Below are 21,935 nucleotides of genomic sequence, written 5' to 3'. Positions count from 1 at the left end.
TTCACTCTGTCTGTAAGACTCAAAGCTGGCTGCATAAGTGAGTCGGAGAGAAAAACTCTCCCTTTGCTTTCTACATCCATCACATCTTTTTTTTCCAAAGGCCTTTTAAGTCCCTAAAGCCTTATAAGCTCCAAACTTCTCTTCTATTAAACACTTCCCTTTGGCTACTAGTCATTTTTTGCTGGTCTCTAAAAAACAATCAATAGGTGATATAGTATAACACACACATGCGCGCACGCCCTCTGCGGAAATCTCGCCAAAGCCGTCAGGATCACACGGTAGGATATGCCCTTCACTGAACGCTCCATGCTACAACCAGGGTAGGGATCCTTGCTGGCAGGGCCTAATTGATTAAACTCTCGGAGTCAGAGCCTTTCCACAGGGAGATTTCAGACCCTCAATAAATCAGGGTAATCTTGTTTTATGAGGTGATCAGAAAGAAACAGTTTCCGGTTTGTAGAATTTCTGAAAAGAGCAGAACATGGAACCAGGGCCTCTAGGCTCTGCTTTCTAGACCCTGTGCATCCCTCAGTCCTCACTTCAAGCTCCTTCTCAAGGCCTTCAGATGAGCAGTCCCTTGGACCGGGACCTTCCTTCTCTTACTGACTATCTCCTTTTTCTTCTTCCTCAAAAAAGCCTTCTCCTCCTCCCACAGCTCCAGACACCTGCTAGCTACTCTTTTATACCCTCTGTGGCACCTGTCACAACTGTGGGCTCCATGATGTGGGGCTCCACTCTACTGTGCCAGCACAGTGACTGGCCTATAGGAGGACACCACCACTGCTTAGGGGATGAATAAACAAATGTGTGCCAAGAATAAAACCAACTACCTTTTAGAGGATAAAGCGTGACCAGCCAAGGGTCTGAACCACTGGTCCATTACAGGTTTGCTCACGAGTTAGGCTGATGAAAGAATTCCTATCACTTTCTCTTCCTCCAATGTATCTTTGTTACTGTTGAAAACACAGTAAAAGGAGCAGGGGCAGTTTTGACAATTTACATGACAAAATACTTTAGAACTGTAATATCTGATCAACACTGAGGTCTCTCTCTCTCTCTGACTCCAGAGTCAGAGACTGAGGGCACATAAGCTAGAGGGACCCCATCTACCATCAGGGAGTCACTGCAGAAATGTCACCTGAGGCATTACCAAGCCATCAGTCAGGGCCAGCAGAGTGGATTCTGGGGCCAGGAGCCTACCAGAGGGATGCAAATCCCTGTGCCCTCACTTAAAGCCCATACAGGGTTTGTGGCTCGTCAAACATGTTTCCTTACTGCTCTAATGTACCAGTGTATCGCTTAATGAAAGTTCTTAATTGTAATTCAATTAATTACATACACAGAGTCCCCAATTACATTTTCCAATAAGACATTGGCTGTGGTACAGGTCTAAATGCACTTAACCAATTTCAATATATTAAGACCAATTTCCCTTGAATACTAATTACTACCGAATGATAAAATGAAAAGGGGGGGACTTTCAAGAAAGGGGGAGAGCGAAAAATGCAATTCATGTTGAATTTTCCAGCCCACAGAGACTGCAATTCAGACATTCATTAGTGAAGAAGCAGGTGTGGACAGGGCACGAGTTTGTCTCCGGTACAGGTCAGCACTGGTTTGGGCCCAAGGTACCACCTACCCCTTGGTGCTGGCCATTGCCAAAAGGGGCCTGTGGGAAGTCTAAGAGCTAGTGGGAAAACAGGAAGAACAGGGAGGGAAAAGGCCATCACATAAACATGCACAGACTAGCTGTGGTGTCTCAGGTACACGGACAGACAAATACTGGGCCTGGCCAATACTTGCCTGTGCATACACACCACTGTGCTCTTGGTACACACATTCTCTTCTAATCTTCCTAACAGCCCTACAGGATAGGGATTACCATCACATTTTACAGATGGGACAATGAAGTTCACAGAGAAGGATTTGTCCAAGGTCACACAGTGCCAGCAAATACCACACCTTGTGCACCACAACACATTACCAACCAGTTCGCATTAACCAGAAAGCAAGAGGTGCAAACACACAGGTATTCCTACATTGGGGACAATGTTTCTGTTTCATTTAAATTCTGTTAGCATGCCGCAAAGCAGGGAGCTGTCACCCGTATCTACGTGGAAAAACCTTCACCCGTTCAAAAATTCCCTATAGTGAATACTTTCCCCCCGACCAAAGTCAGAAACGTAACTGGCTTTCGGCAGTAATTCAACCTAAAATCCAAACCATGAACACCACAGGTCATTTCTATTTGTAAATAGAGTTTATTTGCACAATCACATTTTTTTCTGCACTTGAAGACTGCTGTTGTGCTATATAATAAAAGAGGCTTAAAGCCTTGGTATTTAAGTCACATGATAGAAATTGGAGAGATTAGTGCTGAAGAAAGCCTCCAGAAGCCAAACAGAACCACCCGGGAGTCTCCAGGGCTGGCACAGAGCACACACAGGAGGAGGGATCAGCCCACTATGAAAAAGCCCCGGGAAGAGGAACTAGAAACACATCAGGATTAGCAAACAGTCATTCACTGCCTATGGTTGCTTCCTGCCTTCCTCTTTATTTAGTGTTAATGGGGGAGGGGGAGGTAATGGGTTGGGAGCATAGCCCAAGTACCTCCAAGAAGAAACACATGGGTATTGACGCTCACCCAACTCCCAACTTGTCTTTAAAAGCTTTCATGTACTTGTCCCCTGGAGCCCTAGTGAGAAGCCTGCTGATGCCAGGGACTTGGGAGGCTCACTCCATCTAGGGTAATGAACCATACCTGGCCACAGGCAGCAGGATGGTCCCTGCCCTGGGGAGGGGTGGTGGTGGTCACAACCCAGTGTGGGGGTGGTCAATCCGTCCAGTGGAATCACTGTTCAGACTGAGGTAAGGAGAAACTCTTCCTGGATACAGGAAGCTACCTCCTCTTCCGGTCTTTAAGGGGAAACCAAAAGAGCTGGAAGAGGCCCCCCACAGACTGAGACCCAGAGATACTCTCCCCTGCCACAGGCCACTTATCTAGGTGACTGTCCACCTTGAGTTCAGTACGGCACTGAAATAAGGAAGATTTCCTTGAAAAGGAAAGGAGATTAAAGGAGATTGACATGATATCTAGAGAACTGAAGACTCTTTGTATGGCAATTTCTACTAGGAAATAAAATAATCAGATTCAACTGTTGCACTAGACTTACTGCACAGAAGACCCAGTTTTCCAGCCCCCACCCCTGATTATTAGTCATACAATCACTTCAAATCACCCCTCAAAGCCTCGTTTCTTCTAAAATATAAGGATGATGAGCACAACGGCCTAAAAGTTCATTACAATGATAGTTCTTATATCTCATTTCATCTTCAAAAAACCCTTGTGAAATAGATTGAACCACCTCCATTTACAGAGCAAACTGAGGTTCAGAGAAGTGACATGGTTCGTCTGATGCCAAAGGCGGGCAGAGGCATAGTGTTTTTATTTTTATTTTTTTATTTTTATTTATTATTATTATTTTTTAAGATTTTATTTATTTATTTGTAAGAGAGAGAGAGTGAGAGCGAGCACAGGCAGACAGAGTGGAAGGCAGAGTCAGAGGGAGAAGCAGGCTCCCTGCGGAGCAAGGAGCCCGATGTGGGACTCGATCCCAGGACGCTGGGATCATGACCTGAGCCGAAGGCAGCTGCTTAACCAACTGAGCCACCCAGGCGTCCCGGCATAGTGTTTTTAAAGCACTATGCTGAACTACAACAAGGGCAGACTCTTGAGTGATCAAACAGTAAAGACACATGGTCTGACATTTTGTTGGTACTCCATAAAGCCAGTTTAATTTCAGGTTTAATTTTCCCGAAGATGGAAAATTCCCGTTTCTCTCTTAAAGTTGTACAAAGAATAAGTTGGTTCACGCTGCGTTTTTCTTCTAAGGACCTGGCCAGTCTACCTATGTGTGATCAGGGGTAAGAGAAAAGGTCACTGGTAACATTTGGCACAAAGGAAAGTGAGGCTCAGTTTGATGCCAAAATTTATATAGATGCTTAGACAAGAATGGAAGTCTTCTACCATTACATCCTCTCCATAATGTACTCATGCCTTCTTCTGGTCTGATTCCAGCTTCTGGCAGACAGTTGGCTGAAGGATGAGGTAGATTATCAGACAAGAATCCAAACTGGAAAGCTCAAGGACTTTGGCTTGTCATTTTCTTATTTAGGCCAAGATCCAAGCACAAATGTTAGCTCTCAGTCCCTAGGCAGAAACTCTTGTCATGTCAGCTTCATTAGCAAGCTTCTCTCTCATAGTGTATAAGACAATTGTCATCACAATTCTTAGGATTGAAAATTTAGGTTATTTCATCAACAGTCTCACGGTGGGCTTTGGAATCAGACAGCTGACTTAGAATTCTGGTTCTATCACTGGCTAGCTAACTTTGCACAAGTCACAACTGATCTCCACAATTAGAATAGTATCTTATTAGGGTAGTTGAAAATATTATAAGAAAGCGTTTGCAAAATGTCTAGCATGATGCCTTACAAAAGAAGGCCTGAATAAGTAATTTAGGAAACATCTTTTGATGTGGTTGATGTAAAAAATTATGACTATCCCTTTTTGGAAGAAAAACAGGAAGGCTTATATCCATCCTTGTGGCAGTGTGCTCAATCAAATGGTTTTACTTATAAGGTACATATCTCTTCTGGGGCACCAAAGCACATTTGCTGGAAAGTACCCTGCTTCTAAGTTCTCTGGTCTTGTGACATAGACTTGCAGATCTGTCTCCTGTTCCTCCCTCCATTCTGTATCCGTTCCCCCCATCACACACCTCCTTGAGGGCCCCAACAGGTCTATAATTCCAGACCTCCACATCTGTGGCCCATCTGCTCTGTCGGCCACAGAATACTGTTCATTATTTATTAATTATAGTTGACGTTTATTGAGTGCTTATTATGTGCCAGGCACCATTCTAAGAGCTTTATGATTATTAAAACTCACTGAATCCTGTCAATCTTGTGAAGGCAGATAAACTACCCAAGAGAGGTTAAGTAAATTGTCCAAGGTCACACAGCCAGTAAGTGACAGACCCAGAATGTGAACCGAGGCAATCTGGCTCAATAGCATATTCTCTTACACACTGCACAATAGATGCTCCTAATTTAGTTCACCTCCAAAATGGCTTTATGGACAGCAAGCTTGGCCTGATCAAAAATACCAACAGAAGCAAAAAATATTCTATTTCTGAAATATTTTTGTCTTCAATCCAACTTCTTAATATATAGCTATGGGAGAACAATATTTGTTTCACTGGGATTTCTACTTAATATTAAACAAAAGATTAAAAAGCCTCCTCTATAAAAGGAAGCTCGTGCTTAGAAGTGAAGTGAGAACAAGAGCCAAGATTTCAAAGCTTTATCTACCAACCCTTACAGTGCCTTTTTCCTAGGACGAGAGATAGACCTCATCTTTAAAAACAAACAACAAAACAAACAAAGATGAAAATGAAAAAAAAACCAAAAACCTAATGTGAAATCATAGTATGTTATGAAATACCTTGGCACCGTTAAAAAAGAAAGAGGTGAATTTATATGTGGAGTGGCATGTGGACTGATGTGGAAAAATCTCTACAATTTATTGTTAAAATGATAAAAGAAAGGGCGCCTGGTGGCTCTGTCAGTAAGTTAAGCATCTGCCTTCAGCTCAGATTACGATCCCAGGGTCCTGGGATCAAGTCCTGCATCAGGCTCCCTGTTCAGCAGGGAGCCTGCTTCTCCCTCTGCCCTTTCCCCCTGCTTATGCTTTCTCTCTCTGGCTAAATAAATAAATAAATAAATAAAAAGAAAAATGAACACTCTAATGGTAAGTTTGCTACCATTTGCTTCTAAGTAGGGGGAAGTATAAATGTGTGTGAACACTGTGTATGCGCGAGCATATACATGCCTGTGGGGGATACAGTCACATCCTTATACAGAGTATGCTTGTGTATACACAGATGATCCCTGGAAAGATATGGAAAAAACTGGGAACTGTTGTCTCTGGAAGGAGAATTAAGGGAGAGAAGAGAGACGAAGTTTTCACTATAGGCTCTTTGTTATCTGAAACATGAGTAAGTATCATGTGTCCAAAAAAACTTAGTAAGATGTTAACAAATAGCGCTTCATCTTAATCATTTGACAAAGAATCAACATTCTGAAATAGAATCTACCACAGAACTCCTGTCTGTGAATTAGAGTCCCCAGTTTGCTTTAGAGGAGAGTCTTTAAAGAATGTAAGAACATGACAGGAAGGGAGGGATTACCCATTTAAATCAGGTTAAAAAATATTAGATAAACAAGTTGCAAAGGGTAGTGTTGTTATAATTCTCCCTTGGGTGTGCCGTGGTGTAGTACTATACATGGTTTGAGATTTCAAGTATCATAAGGATTGTTAAATTAAGAGCTTCTCTTACATATTTATTTTTTTTAAGATTTTATTTATTTATTTGACACAGAGAGAGAGAGAGGCAGGCAGAGGAAGAGGGAGAAGCAGTCTCCCACTGAACAGAGAGCCTGATGCAGGGCTTGATCCCTGAGATCATGACCTGAGCCTAAGGCAGATGCTTAACTGACTGAGCTACCCAGGTGCTCCAAGAGCTACTCTTATTATGTAGTTTTTATCTAAAGTTAAGTAAAGTAAATTTAACTTTACAGTTTAGTTAAGTAAACTTAACTTTACTATTTACTTTTTCTTCTTAGAAAAAGTCATGCATGCTCATTATAGAAACTCCGGAAAGTTTAAGTATAAAGGGGAAGGAAAATTAATTACCCAGAATATTGCCAACCAGCGGCAACCACTATTAATATTTTGGCATTTCCTTTTATTCTTTTTGTTTGTTTTGTTTTTACAAAGTTGATATTAGTCTGTATGTGTTATTTTGCTTCCCTGGTATTTTTCCTCCTTAATATTACATCAAAACTTACTTTTCCTGTTGTGAAAACTCTCGGTAAACACAACTTATAATGGCTGGATAACATTCTACATCTCCTGAGATGATTATCCTTTTAATCTGTTATTGTGGCAAATTATCTTAATTTTTTTTTTTTAAAAGTAGGCTCCATGCCCAGTGCGTGGCTCGAACTTCCAACTGTGAGATCAAGACCTGACTTGAGATCAAGAGTTGGATGCTTAACCGACTAAGCCACCCAGGCAACCCTTGACTGGGTTTTTCTAAAGTCACAACCTTGTGCTCTTTAAATAAACCCAACATGGGGGAGTCCCTGGGGGGCTCAGTGGGTTAAGCCTCTGCCTTTGGCTCAGGTCATGATCTCAGGGTCCTGGGATCAAACCCCGCATCTGGCTCTCTGCTCAACAGGGAGCCTACTTCCCCCCCTCTCTCTGCCTACTTGTGTTCACTCACTCTCTGTCAAATAAATAAATAAAATCTTTTTAAAAAACCCAAAAAACTCCAACTTGGGAATGCTGTATTATTCCCTTAATATAATACTGGATTCAGTCTAATATTTTGTTTAGGATATTTGTATCTACTTAAATTTTCTTTGTTGCATAGTATTTATTAGGGTTTGATAAAAAGACTAAGATAGTCTCTTAAAATGAAATGGAGAGTGTCATTTTTTCCCTAGTCTTTGGAATAGCTGATGTAAGACGGGAGTTACTTCTTCCTTAAGTGTTTGATACAACTAGGCAGTGAAATCATCTGGGCCAGATTTTCCTTTGTGGGAAGGTTTTTATTTATTTATTTTTTTAAAAGATTTAATTTATTTATTTGACAGAGAGAAATCACAATTTAGATGGAGAGGCAGGCAGAGAGAGAGAGGGAAGCAGGCTCCCCGCTGAGCAGAGAGCCCGATGCGGGGCTCGATCCCCGGACCCTGACATCATGACCTGAGCCGAAGGAAGCGGCCCAACCCACTGAGCCACCCAGGCGCCCCTGTGGGAAGGTTTTTAATTGTGAATTCAATTTTCAAAATAGTTGTGAGTATACTCAAGTTTTCCATTTCTTCTTGTGTCAATTTTGGTAAGTTGAGTTTTTTTTTCTTTTTAAGGACTTTGTCCTTTTCATCTACATTTTCACAATTTTTGGTGTGGAGGCTTTCAAAAATAATTCCTATTACCTGTTTATTAACTGCAGATCCTTGATAATAAAAGTATACCTCCTTTTTATTTTATTACCATTTGTTTCTGTTATTTCTTCTTTGTCTTTGATCTATTTCATCAGAGGTTTAGTGATTCATTAATGTTTTCCAAGAACTAATTTTTGGTTTTGATGTCCCTAAATCTTCTATTTCCTTAATTTATGCTCTTTATTGCTTCCTTCCTTTTATTCTCTTTACATTTCTTTATTTGGTTTCTTTTCTAATTTCTCAAACTAAATGCTTATAAGCTTATCACTTTTTGGCCTTTTTCTTTTGTAATATATGAATTTGAATGCTATAAAATTTCCTTGGAATACATCAACCCTTAAATTTGGATGATCTCAGGGTAAAATTGTTCCTAGGTATAGATCTCAGTTCTTTCGGTTCAATCTTCTCCCACATATAGACCATAGTTTTTACCTTGTGCTTTCTGATGACTTTAGGGTGATGATTTATGTTTTTTAATCAGCTTTTTAAGTTACCGTCAGTGGGAGAATTTGTCCAAATTACTTGGTCTGCCTTTACCAAATGGTGATGTGATGTGCTCTACACAATTTTCCAATATAGGGATATACCTTAAGTTATCTAACTACTTTTCTAGTGTTAGATAATATAAATATCTAACAACTATCAATATACACATATATTTATTGCATTATAGATTTTTTTCTCCTTAAGACAGATTTCCATAAGCAGAAATACTGGGGAAAACATTTTTAGGTCTCTAGATAATTTTGCAGTTACATTAACTTGCACTAGTCACTGGTATTTGAATATGCCTATTTCTTCCAGCAGTAAGGACTTTTTTTCAACTACCCAGCTTATTTGACAGGTGAAAAGTATTCCACTGTTGCTCTAGAATGTTTTTATCTTACATTGTTGATAGTGATAAACATTTTTTGTTTACTGCTTATTTGAATTTTTTATGCCATTTGGGAATCCAATTGATTTTTATTTCTCTGTATGTTTATATAAGATACTCATAACTGGCTGTAGACTACGGGGATACCAACCTTCTGCGTTCAGGATTTTGCTGCTAAATGCAAAGATCAGGGACACCTGGGTGGCTCAGTTGGTTAAGTGACTGTCTTCGGCTCAGGTCATGATTGGGAATCCCGGGAATGAGTCCCGCATTGGGCTCCCTGCTCAGCAGGGAGTCAGTTTCTTCCTCTGACCCTGCCCCCTCTCACGCTTTCTCTCTCAAATAAATAAAATCTTTGAAAAAAATAAATGCAAGGACCATGTTTCACCATCCCGGCGAAATTTCTGCATGCCTCTCCAGCAGAGGCTGTCAAGGCCTTGGTCAGTGAGTAGCAAGCTGGTCTTGCTTAGAGAGTCAGTGGCATGACTAAAAACTGCCATTCATTCACTCATTCAATCTATATTGACAAGCTCCTACAGTACTGGCCTATAGTGGATGATGAGTGAATATTTGCTGAAATAATGAGGGACAACCTGCATGGGTCATGGACACCCTCATAGACCTGACAACCTAGTTGGGGGACAGACATCAAATGATCATTGAGAAAAAGATATAATCACAAGCTGAAATATATATATGAAGAAAAAGTAGTCCACTCTATGACCGAACAGAATAGGATACCCAAGTGAGGAATGGATCAGGTTTAGGTGAGGCGGGGGGGTGGGGGGAATCACAGGTGGTTTATCTGAAGATGTGACATTTGAATTGAGACAAAGGATGAGATATGGGTAACAGGAGTGGGGGGAAGTGTGCTCCCCGCAGAATAAATAGCCTGTATAAATGTCCCAAAGCAGGAATGACAGTGGTGAGTTGGCTGCCCTAATCTCAGTTTTCACATCCTTGTTCCTTGAGTCAGTGGGAGTATAGAGGAGGGAGTGGCAAAGATTCACAACTAGGAAAGTAAAGAAGAAATGAACTGAAGTTTTAAAAAGACTTACAGCATAGCTCTAGGAACCACTACACGGCCTCCTGCTAAGGCATATGCAAACAGAATTTTCTAAAACTAGAAGTCTGAACAGTGATACTGACAGGGCCAGTTGTTTTATATACAAAATAGTCTTGGCCTCAGAAAAGGCCTCATATTTATCTCTAAGCTGTTTCCGGGGCTGCTCCTACCTTAAGAAGATACAGCTTAACAGAAAAATATCAATCACACAGTACTAAACAGGATGCAGACTTTTTACCAAAATGTATAAAATCCATCATTTCACTTGGGACACACTTTTGGCACAAAGGCTTAGATCTGCCTTGGAAAACAAAGTCATTTCAAATCTGCCTGGGGAAGCCAGACCAGTGAGCGTTTCCAAACACAGGACTCCTAAGCTTGTTTGCAACAGACAAAGCAGGCACGGAGCGAGGAGGCCAACGTACTGTTCTCTCGGACCAAGCAGAACTCCCATGCGCTCTGGCTCTCCAAAGTGCTCTCCAGGTCCACGGCGACATTGGGCTCGCTCTGCTTCTCCAGGCGGTACTGAGGGCCTGGAAGATCAAAGGGGCAGGAGGAGGGGAGGAAGTCTGAAACAATGAATTTGACATTGAAAAAACACCACATACTGGCGAAAAGCTGATAAAGTACTAGGAAAACACTGATGTCTGTCTGAGAGGGTCTAGCTATCCAAGATGGAAGCGTTTGGGTTTTTTTTTCCACAAGGTTTTACACACTTGTCTGTTTTTGCTCAGCGACCCCAAACAAGGCGAGAGGTAGATAGCTTTTGAACTGGCTTGACTTGGAATCGCAACATGGCTACATGGGTTCTCAGATATCAGCAAGTAACCTACCGTCTCCGAGCCTGTTTCCTAATATGTAATGAGGGGGATACTTATACCTTAAGGATTACTGTGAAGATTACAGATGATACAGGAAAAATACTTAGTATGCACCTGCCTCCTAGGAGGCACTCCCACAGAAGTAGTTATGAATAACCATTATATCATAATGAATAACCAATTATAAGCAGGAATAAAGTTTGTTCAGACCTCTAATACGATTACAGCCCAAAATCTTTTTAAAAATTTAAAAAGCAGGTGAGGTAGAAACAAACAAAAAACCCCCCAAAATCTCTGATTTCTGGGTGATGGTAATAGACAGTGGCTGCTGATTCATGTTTTTGTTGAAACATTCATGAAAACACAAAGACACCGGTTCAATAATACTGAAAACCAGGAATACTAGCTAGCCTGTGTCACACGGGGGGTTCTGGCAGATCTTAATAAAACACTGGGGCATTTTATACATTTATTCATGTATTTCTTTGTCAAGCCAAATGACAATCTTGTTCTTCTCAGATAACACCTAACGGGTCCAATGATCAGATTCACAAGACTGCTCTTGTTGTTAATGGTTATTGAAAAGATTAGAGGTGTAAGAGACTGTCTTACTATTTGGACTATGAAAGGCGTGTTTGGTCAGACAGGGGAGGTGTACGAGATCTGAGGAAAGTATCAGAGGCCTTCCAGGGCTCCCAGGCGGAACACATGTTTTTAGATATGTTCTTCAGCTGTTGTCAACTTGTTATTCATATGCAGTACTACTCCTTCACTAGTCGGAGGCATTTCACTCACCTCCTCCATGTCATTCTCCTCCCCTATGTTCTACATCCATCGAGAGCACTGTCATGTCATGTCAGTTTCATGGGACAGTCTATCTTTTCTCTAATTGGTATGTCATTAGCAAGTCTCAGTTCTCACACACACGAGTCTTTTGTACACTACTTATAGCTCTTAAACTTTTGCTAGTCAACAGTGCTCAAAACACTATCTGTTTATAAAAATACACACTCAGGTACCTACACAATTCTTATAAACTCTAATACACTATATACAGGTCAAGAGGGTACTGTATTTCAACATTATACAGTTAAATTTTCATTTCAAAAATATTTAGCAAATAAAGGTATGTAAACACTGATAATTCCCATTTTCAGATACCTGTCACCATCATCGACTTTTGTTCATTACCAGGCATGTTTGCTGCTGATTCCTGATATCCCCCACATTCACTGAGGGAAAGTCATCACAGAAAAATCATGCCCAGCTGAACTTTCAGAAAACTTAACTGGTTAGAAGAGTTCTATGCACTCTCTCTTTTCTTTCCTTTCCGCTCCCAACACCCACCTTTCATAGCTGTGCGCTTCTTCAAGCCCATTAGGGGAAGGGAGTCACTGCTGACCCTAGAGCGCCTCTTTGTGAGACACAGGTCTGCTAAACAATTTTGCACTGCTCCAACCTCAGTATCTCTCAGCAGCACAGTGTGCCAGACACTAACAGCCACCTCTGTGAATTTACAGTACAGAGTTTAGCTGTAATAATTCACTTTTTTATGACAGCCAAAATTTGGGTACACCCTAAATGTAACAATAGGAGACTGGTTAAACAAAATATTATGAAAATCCATAAAGATATTAAAAGTGATGCTGCAAAAATGCTTAATTTTATAAAACATGTTTATAATATGCTACTTTATGAAAACAGCAAATTACAACACAGTATGTGCAGGAAGGCTACAATTGTGAAAAAAACGTGTAAAGTCACAGGGGAAACAAGACCGCAAGGTTATTTCCAGCATGTGAATAGCGCTTACACTGGATGGTGGGATAATGAGTGTTTTTATTTTTCCTTAGTGTTTTTCTGTACTTTTCACATTTCCTATAATAAATAAAGGCTAGTTTTATAATTTAAAATACATCATATATACTTGCAAGTCCTCTGATTTCTTACTATGCCATTTTTCTGAGGATACCATAATTATCACACACTGTGGCTTCTCTAATGGGTCTTTCATGTGATAATTTAATCAAAACCAGACATTTATCAGTTTACATAGATGGCTATGTTCAACTTAAGTAACCCTGCAATCTAGGCTTACTTAGTCTGACTCTGAGCACAGTTTACAGGGGGCTGGGCTTCTCAAGCTGTCTGCCTACCTGAGAGCTGGACTGTAAATAAGCCACCACCTTCTTGATCGCTGGTAGCCAGGGCCTGGCTGCACAGCGATGTGTAGCAGGCTGGTCTGCTTTGCACTCTTTCCTTCCAGGCTCTGCAGCTGCCTGGGAGATGTGATGAGGGAAACCAGGGAGGGCAGGGAGTAGTAGGAAGGGTTTCTTGTCCTTAAACATGATGAGCCCCTTGTACCACTATCAAAGCCATAACTGCCATCATTCAACATTTACTCTCTTATTTCTTGGGTCTTGCAGATATTTCGATTGAAATAGTGTGTTTCGTGAAAGTAGCTTTAGCATTTTCTCCTTGAAGCCTAATATGATGATGACTCTCACTTACTGAATGGCCATTCACTATATGCCAAGCATTCTGCTTGTTACCTTGGTGTATGCTCCCAACAACTCTAAGAGGCAGATACTATTATTCCCATTTCACAGATTGGGACCCTAAAGGTTGGCAGGTTGAAGTAACTTGGCCAAGATCACAAACGTAGCAAGTAGGGCAGGGGGAATAAAACTCAAGGGTCTTAGGCTCTAAAGCCTCTGTGTTTTAAGTCTTTTTTCCTCTAGCAAATGTAAATTACTGGCCAATTATAAAGAGGCCATTGTTTATACCTTAAGTATAGATTTTTGTAGATTTGTAGTTTCATTTGGGTTCCGAATCACTTAACTTGTGGTTTCTATAAATTTAAAATGAAAATGATCTGAAATAATTTATTCTAATGAAATCCATACCTACTGATTTATCCTGTCCAATGGCTGTAACTTGGGTCCTTATGAAGACAGGGTCACCTTATTTTCCCTCTCCATCCAGAAAGACTCTCTCCCTCCATCTTTCCTTAAGAATATTCCTATGTGTGCCCAGTTTTGTCATTAAATTGAAATTTCGAGTGTCATTTTCTGTCCTGGGTACTCCCCCTTCTCCTCCATAAAAGCTGAAGACCAACTTGGAAACCCATTTCTGAGCTTAGCAAAGGACTGATGAGTCTTGACTTTGGAGAAGGCAGGGTGGTTAAGCTGTAGATGAGACTTGAGATCGAAACCCAAATGGAAAACTGCCTCTTACAATATCAATTTCACTCCTAATTCTTGCCCAGGGAATAAAACATCTCACACAGAAGGACTGTTGCACGAATTTTCCTCTGAAAAAGCCAGATGGATAAGTTCAGGCCACATCATGTAATGAGAGGCAGTGTATGTATGAGAAACAATATAACCTGGTAGTTAAGGGCATGGACTTGAGGCCAGATTGCCTCACTCTACTCCTGGCTGATCAACTTAGCTGTATGACTATGGGGCAACTCAGTATCTCTCAGTTTCTTCATCTCTAAAATGGGAATAATAATATCTCATAGGCCTATCTGAGGATTCAATGAGTTAAGCTATAAAGCAGTTAGAACAGTATCTGATACATTAATAGTGTTATGTAAGTGTCAGCTATCCACCACAGCCACCTCTCAGGACCATAACAATACTAAGAGATCATAACATAGCCAGGCCTGCTACTGTGTGCCAGGTACTGTGCTAGGCCTTTTATACAGATGATCTGATTTGTCACCCTAGCATGTAAAGAATATAAATTCCAGTTCATGCAAAAAGAAACTGGAACTAACAAAGGCTGAATAATGGGCAGAAAGAAGGTCCTATAGGAAGTAGAGGAATGAGGATTCAGAGCCAGGTTGCCCCAGCCTGTGCTCTGTAATACCTACAGACCATACTGCCTCCCTCATACAAGTTCTTAATAAATGTCTGGTGATGATAATCAAGACTATGACAGCCCAGACCCACTAGATCTATCAACCTAGAGTCTCTATCAAATGCTTAATTTTCAGGCAGCTAACATGGGAGAAAAGAAAAAAGAGCAGCCAAAACCACTTTAGAAAGCAAGCTGTGAGGTCAGTTTCTATTAATATATTTTTGCCAAGGAAACGATTATATAAAATAAAAAAGTCTCCTTCACACTGAACAGGACATAGTTCTTAAGGCAACATCCACCTTTAGACAGAGGTTTTAAAATGTCACAGCTGTGCATGAAGCCCCATGCCCTCTGCTTCACAGTGGATGTGGACACAAAAGGAAGATTCCGGGAAGCAGTTACTGCGCGGCAACAGGAAAACCTGCCTGGGCATTCCAATGATGTATTTATTGCAGTAATACCATGTCACCGGATGGTCTAGGAACAAAATACTGCTCTGGGCACTTAGGGAGGGATCCAAGTTATAATACCCAGGCAGGATTTTTATAGGATTTTGTAAACCTGAGGCAAACATCTCAGCACATAAGTTTCAAAGAAAATATGAAGTATCCTTCGGATGGTGGATACATAGATGGTCAGTCCAGCTTCCTCTATCCCTTCAATCCTTGACAGAAACATAAAGGGCTTTAGCACACAATTCCTTAACAGCCGAGAGCCAGCTGAGAGTTGAACTCCAGTGGGAAGCAAACGCAGAAGCCCAAAGAGAGAGACCACTGCCTCAATCACTGTGCATCTTCCTTCTAAAGACACAGGCAGAAATGTCCTTCAGACCTCACTCTCAGGAAAAAGCTGCATTTTCTCGGAGCAACTGGTTTGCTCTTTTGTATCTTTAGACAGCTTCACGTAACTCCTGTACTAACAGAGAGCTTCCCTTTCTCCTTTGCGTGTGAGAAAGCTCAGCACTAAACCGTGATCCAACCATGCTCACTGGGTCCGCACTTCTGTGACAATTAATCCTCTGGATCTTTATTTTCCTTGTCCTTTAAAAAAAAAATTATTTATTTATTTGACAGAGAGAGAGAGAGAGAGATCACAAGTAGGCAGAGAGGCAGGCAGGGTGGGGGGGGGGGCGGGTAGGAAGCAGGGTCCCCGCTGAGCAGAGAGCCTGACGCAGGGCTCGATCCCAGGACCCTGAGACCATGACCTGAGCTGAAGGCAGAGGCTTAACCCACTGAGCCACCCTGGTGCCCCCTCCTTTTCCTTTCATGTCGTTTTTCAACTTGTGTATTTTTATCCTATTATCAGGAATGTATATATTCCAAGTGCTCTCTGGATTGAAGTGAGATATAAATGAATTAACTTATCACTATTATTGCTGAGCACGGGAACAAGTTGGAGGACCACCTGCCTGAAGAAAAATGATGAAGTCAAAGGTTGAATACTTCCATGGACATGCCTTCATGTTCGTCATTGTCCATTCACCAGCGTAAAGTGCTGCTTTAATCTATTAAAATCTACTACTATTAAAATCTATTTAAATCTACTAATTTAAAGGGCTTCTTGTAGCCAGAAAAAGATAGAGTATGAGCCAGTAAGAGGAAAAGCTGGATTCCGAGCAGAAAACTCCAGGTGTTTGCACCCTCTCAGGGAGTAAGAAGGCCAGATATGCATTCTGGAGAAGTTACTTAGCTTCTGTGTACCTTCTCATCTGTAAAACGAGGATAACAGAACCTCTCTCAGAGGCTGCTGTGAAGATGAAATGAGACAATCCTTGATTCCTTCAGCACAGTGTTCAGTGATGGCGCCCACGACTGCTGCTAGGACCGGCTGGAACAGAGCCGTTTGACATGAGGTGCGGGTGGACCTCTAAGCCAAGAGTCCTAACAGGCTAACAGCCCCATTAAGGGAAGATTTGGGTGGCAGAGAATGCTGGCATCAAACAGATGTCATATCCTTTATCATGTGTGTCCAAGGTAGGGCTGCAGGGTGGGAGAGGGTACGTATCTATTTAAAGATGTTATTTATTTATTTGTCAGAGAGAGAGAGAGAGAGAGAGCACGCACAAGAAGGCAGAATGGCAGGCAGAGGGTGGAGAGAGAAGCAGGCTCCCTGCCAAGCAAGGAGTCCGATGGGGGACTTGATCCCAGGACCCCAGGATCATGACCTGAACCGAAGGTAGCGGCTCAACTGAGCCGCCCAGGCATCCCTAGGGAGACTATCTATTTAAACAAGCTTGCTTTCAATCTATATGACTGGAGACTTGTTCAGCAGCCAGGATTCCTACGGTTCCCTAAGCTCAGGGTCAAAGAATATAATCTAAAAATGATGAGTAAAGGTCACGGAGCCAATGGTGGCAGCGTAGATATCAAAGGACAGGCAATGTTACAATGCCATCCACACACCCATACAACAAACCTATCAACAATGACCCAGCCACAGAGATGAATAATCAGTAATTCCAGCCCTCAAGGAGACTGGGAGAGGTGGCAGGACACACAGGAGCAGGTATTATCCAAAGGGCCCAAGTCAGCGCTTGTCCTCAGGCAGGGATGGATGAGGTGCTGTGTTAGCACGGAAGAGGCAAGCGAGGTGGAAACATCTGAGCACAGTCTTGAAGGAGGACTCAGGGCCAGTGCAGGAGGAGAAGAACTGCATTTCTACAGTGGGAACAGCATGTCCAAAACCAAGGAGGTACTAAGAGCCCACACGGACCAGGAGACATTCAGCGTGGAAAAGGCCTCAGTTCTGCTGGGGCGCGGGGGTGGGGGGGGGAAGTGGGTTGGTATACTTGGCCCAGACTATCGGTCAAGGTCTGTTGGTCACAGATGCTAACGGAGCAGGGAGGTGACATAATCAGCTTTACACTGTGTTAAGATTCTTCTAGGGACACTGTGGACAATGGGTTGGAGGAGACTGGTGGCAGGGAGGCCCATTCGAGGCAAACTGTGCCAAGCCGTGCTTGCTCTATGGCAGGGGCTGGCGGAATCCTGAGTTCCTCACTGAAGCCAAAGCTGCCACTGACAAGCTGATGCTGTCAATACAGAGCTCAGACCCAACATCAGCTATTCTGAAATGTCTGCGTTTAGTGTCAGTGCCATCGCTTATAACTCTTCCTCTAGGGGAGACTATAATCATTTTCTGCTTGATCTTAATGTAAGCACTGAATTATATTCAAGTGATAGCCACTGTAGCTTATACTCCCTCTGAGGCTCAGATTGGATAATTTGGAATTTAAATAATAAAAAAGGAACAAGCTGACATGACAATAAGGTCACACTTTAGCCTCTTCTGAGCCAATACACAATTTGCTCACAGTGAAACAGCCGAATATAATCAAATTAAATACAATTCCTATTACAAAAGAAGAAAGACCAAGGCTGTTCCAATAAACCAATTCTCCTGCCTAGTTAAACTGCAAAACCTTCAGGAAAGGTTTTGAAAGCATGACCCATCAGTTCTAATTTTTAAAACTTATCCTTTCAGTCAAGACTAGAAAAAGGCCCATTCCAACTTTTATCTTTACTACAAAGTGCTGTTATCTTGGCCTGATGTCAGGAGCTCTATCTCTCTTTCTGCTGACAAGCAGAGACGAGAAAGATAAGATTGGAAACGAATCTCACTTCTCTGAGTAAATAAATAATCAATACTCATCTAAATGTAAATGAGAAGGGAGCCCCCTCTGATAACAGCACTCTTATCAGAGAGCCAATTTTCTTCAGACATTTGGCCTCAACCAAATCACCATCATTCAGCCCCAGCCTAATGGCAAAAAATCGTAACTAAATTGAACCGATCACCAGAGATCAACTAAGTTCGGCCCTGGCCACTTCAGGTTCAAATGTTTGGGAATGCAATTTTGCCCCCATTAACTTTCAATAGCAATGAAGAACAGACTGGTCAAGGGGCCAGTCTGTGCAATAAACAAAGCCCAGAATGGGGGTCGCCCGGAGGATGAGGAGGAGTGGGCCTAAGTGTTTAAACAAGGCCAGAACTATGGCCAACCCCAAAACCATGCAGGGAAGGCTCCTGCCTTCCTGGTGGGTAGCCTCTAGTCACAGGCTTAGCTGAAATTGAGAAGACATTTAATTTGCCTGATGATGATGGTTAAAGTTTACTAAAACAGATGTAAATAAAGAAAAAAAAAAGAGAGATATTAAAAAGCTACAGTAGCTAAAAATAACCTAACGTTCAAATGATCAATTTCCTCCAAGTAATTTGTATCAGACTTACATCTGACCCAGCAGTGCCGCACTGACCTGATTTTACTGAAATAAGACGCCGTCTACAAGACAAATCACTTTAAAACCACTGCACTGGGGTTTCCATTTCTTTGCTGCAAGACTCAATTCACTGCTGATGAGAGTATTGGGGAAATTATGACCATTATTGATAGGACAGCAAAACCACTTTTACACAGTAGTCTTCAAGTTGACAGAAAGCTTGTGCTGGACCATTAATGAAGGTGTCAGCCAGAATCAGAAATTAAAGACAAAGGCCGGGAAAGACCTAATTTTCAGAGCATGTTAAGGACACCAGACAAACAGAAAAAAGCAGACATCCATTCTCTTAAGAGTAATACGGCCAAAGCAAGGATCTGCTGAAGGGCAGGCTGCTCTCCCTACAATTAGGGAAAGGAAATATCTCCTTTTTGGTCTGGCCCTGGGGCTCACTCTCTGCTCTAAAATCTTTATTAGCCAAAGGAGGCCATGACTGTGTAGGACAGAACAATTTTTGAGTAGTTTTGACGAGTTTTATCATCTCTGCTCCCACCGAGTACTAAGCCCAAGAAGGTGGACAATGGTTTTGGAGTCAGAAAGAACTTGATTAAAATACTGGCTTTTTTTTTTTTTTTTTTTTTTACAAGCTATGTCACATTGGGTACATTAGCTGATCTAAACATTTGTGGATGGGCGCCTGGGTGGCTCAGTGGGTTGGGCCGCTGCCTTCGGCTCGGGTCATGATCTCGGGGTCCTGGGATCGAGTCCCGCATCGGGCTCTCTGCTCAGCGGGGAGCCTGCTTCCTCCTCTCTCTCTCTCTGCCTGCCTCTCTGCCAACTTGTGATCTCTCTCTGTCAAATAAATAAATAAAATCTTTAAAAAAAAATAAATAAACATTTGTGGAGTAACTGCAAAGATTATGTGTAACATGATGCGTAGGACATAATAAACACTCAATAAATGTTGACTGTTACACTGCTATTCAAATTTAACAAAATCATCAATTTGCCCATTTTTAAAACAACAGTGAGCAACATTGAGGACTTTCCTGGCCCTTAACAAAAGCACTTTACGTGCATTAGCACTCTGAATCATTAAACTCTATGAGGGAGGCCCCATTATATTCCTCATTTTATAGAGGGGGGGAAAATGTGGAGTGGTTATGTCATGTGTCCAAAGTGTCACCAGGACAAGAATCCAGGTGTGTGTTTCCAGAGCCTACGCTCTTAACTGCACTAACATGCCATATTCCAGAAAGAGCATGCTATAATCTTCTTGATTTAGGGATTGAGAAAAAGAATTATAAGGTTGAGATGATTTATTGGCTCAGAAAGGAGTAAAGGTATTGGGTGGGAAATGAGGTGGGAAGAAATAAAGTAGTTGGTCTTAAGGGGCTCAAAACTGAGGCCTCCCCCAGCCCTCACAGCAGACACCTATCCGACAGGCACTTAAAGTAAACACCAGCTGCTTGCCCTAAGTTTTTTTGGGGTGGAAAGGGACCTTTTCCAAGTTAAATGACTTACAGAGGTACTGCCTCAATCCACAGTTCCGAAAGTATGATTTCTTTAGGGTTTAACTATACCCATTTCTAGTCTTGTTACAACTTTTTTATTGCGATAGAAAACATTTACTGGAAATATGTTACTGCTATTACCGGGTCATAAAATAAAAAGAAAAATAGTTTATGTATTGCCATCATTTCCAATCATCAATCAGAAAGTGCCAAGAGGAGGAAAGGAAAGGGCGTATAGCCGAGATTTCCTCCTTTGTGTAGGAGAAAATGCAGGAGCATCATAATTCTTTAGAACAAATTTCTTCTTGAAGACCCAGTCTCACAGATGGGCTCCCGGGAGGAGTAGGGAAGCACACCTTTTGGCATCTCCCTTCCTCTCTGCAGCCCTGCCCAAATGCCAGAATCAAGGGCCCTTTCTCTGCAACTTCCTCGTGGCCTTGCTTCTCTCAGTGTATTGAGCATGCTGGATTAGAAGCATTTCTATTTGTCATTGTTTCCCCCTACTCCCGCAAATCTTTGAGGATGAGGATGGAGGGGCTTTTTAATACAACCAACTCTGTATTCCCAGAGCTCTAGCACAGCAACAGGCTCTTTGTAGGTGCTCAATAATCTTTGTTCAATAGAATGACTTCAACAAGGTGGCATTTAAAATTGAACAACCTTGACTCTTGACCCAACAAAAGAATCTATCCTGAGAAGCATTACTCCAAGTACACAATGATATATGTTCAAAGATGTTCACTGTAGCAGTTTTAAAATCAAAAATTGCACAGTCTGAATATTCTCCAGCAGGAAATGATTAAATAAAGGACGGTATATCTATACACTGGGATGTTATGTAGCTGTTAACAAAATAAGCTAAATTAATAAGACACGGGAAGAGTTCCATGACACATTATTAAATTTAAAAAGATATAGAATGTATAGAGTATGCTCCATATATATATGTGATTATATATATATATATAATATATACATATATTTTAGATTTTATTTATTTGACAGAGAGAGACACAGCGAGAAAGGGAACACAGGCAGGGTGAGTGGGAGAGGGAGAAGCAGACTTCCCGCCAAGCAGGGAGCCCGATACGGGGCTCGATCCCAGGACCCTGGGATCATGACCTGAGCCGAAAGAAGATGCTTAACAACTGAGCCACCTAGGCGCTAGAGTATGCTCCATATTAATAAAGTAAAACTCCAACTATATATATATATATATATATATATATATATATATATATATATATGTGTGTGTGTGTGTGTTTTTTCAACACACACACACACACACACAATCTGGAAGGCTATCAGCCAAACTGCTCTCACGGTTACTCTGTTAACTAGAATTACCTCTGTGCATTGGATGGGATAGTAGCAAAGACAAAGGCTTATGCTTTCTTACTTCACAGATCTCTATCTTACATAGGTATTACTTCTGTCATTAAAAATCCAATTCCAAAAAAAAAAAAAAATAAACAATCTGAGAGGTGATTCCAGCTAGGTCAG

The 21,935-nt window shown here is 41.6% G+C and overlaps 1 protein-coding gene across 4 annotated transcripts in view; it reads right to left on the bottom strand.

The window, feature by feature from the left end:
- The window catches only part of MAPKAP1 (MAPK associated protein 1), a 243,204-nt gene that overhangs the window by 52,511 nt on the left and 168,758 nt on the right, over positions 1-21,935 (bottom strand). For 3 of the 4 annotated variants that reach the window (XM_059410805.1, XM_059410802.1, XM_059410804.1), the window contains one exon: positions 10,439-10,546. The exons of the other annotated variant lie outside the window; for it this stretch is intronic. In XM_059410805.1, coding sequence (XP_059266788.1) covers positions 10,439-10,546 — 108 coding nt within the window. The remainder of the gene's footprint in view (positions 1-10,438; positions 10,547-21,935) is intronic. 4 annotated transcript variants of the gene reach the window in all.

This window comes from Mustela nigripes, chromosome 9 (genome assembly GCF_022355385.1).
Source record: "Mustela nigripes isolate SB6536 chromosome 9, MUSNIG.SB6536, whole genome shotgun sequence".
NCBI lineage: Eukaryota > Metazoa > Chordata > Mammalia > Carnivora > Mustelidae > Mustela > Mustela nigripes.
Note: the sequence above shows the minus strand (reverse complement) of the source record. Positions and strands in the feature narration are given on the sequence as shown.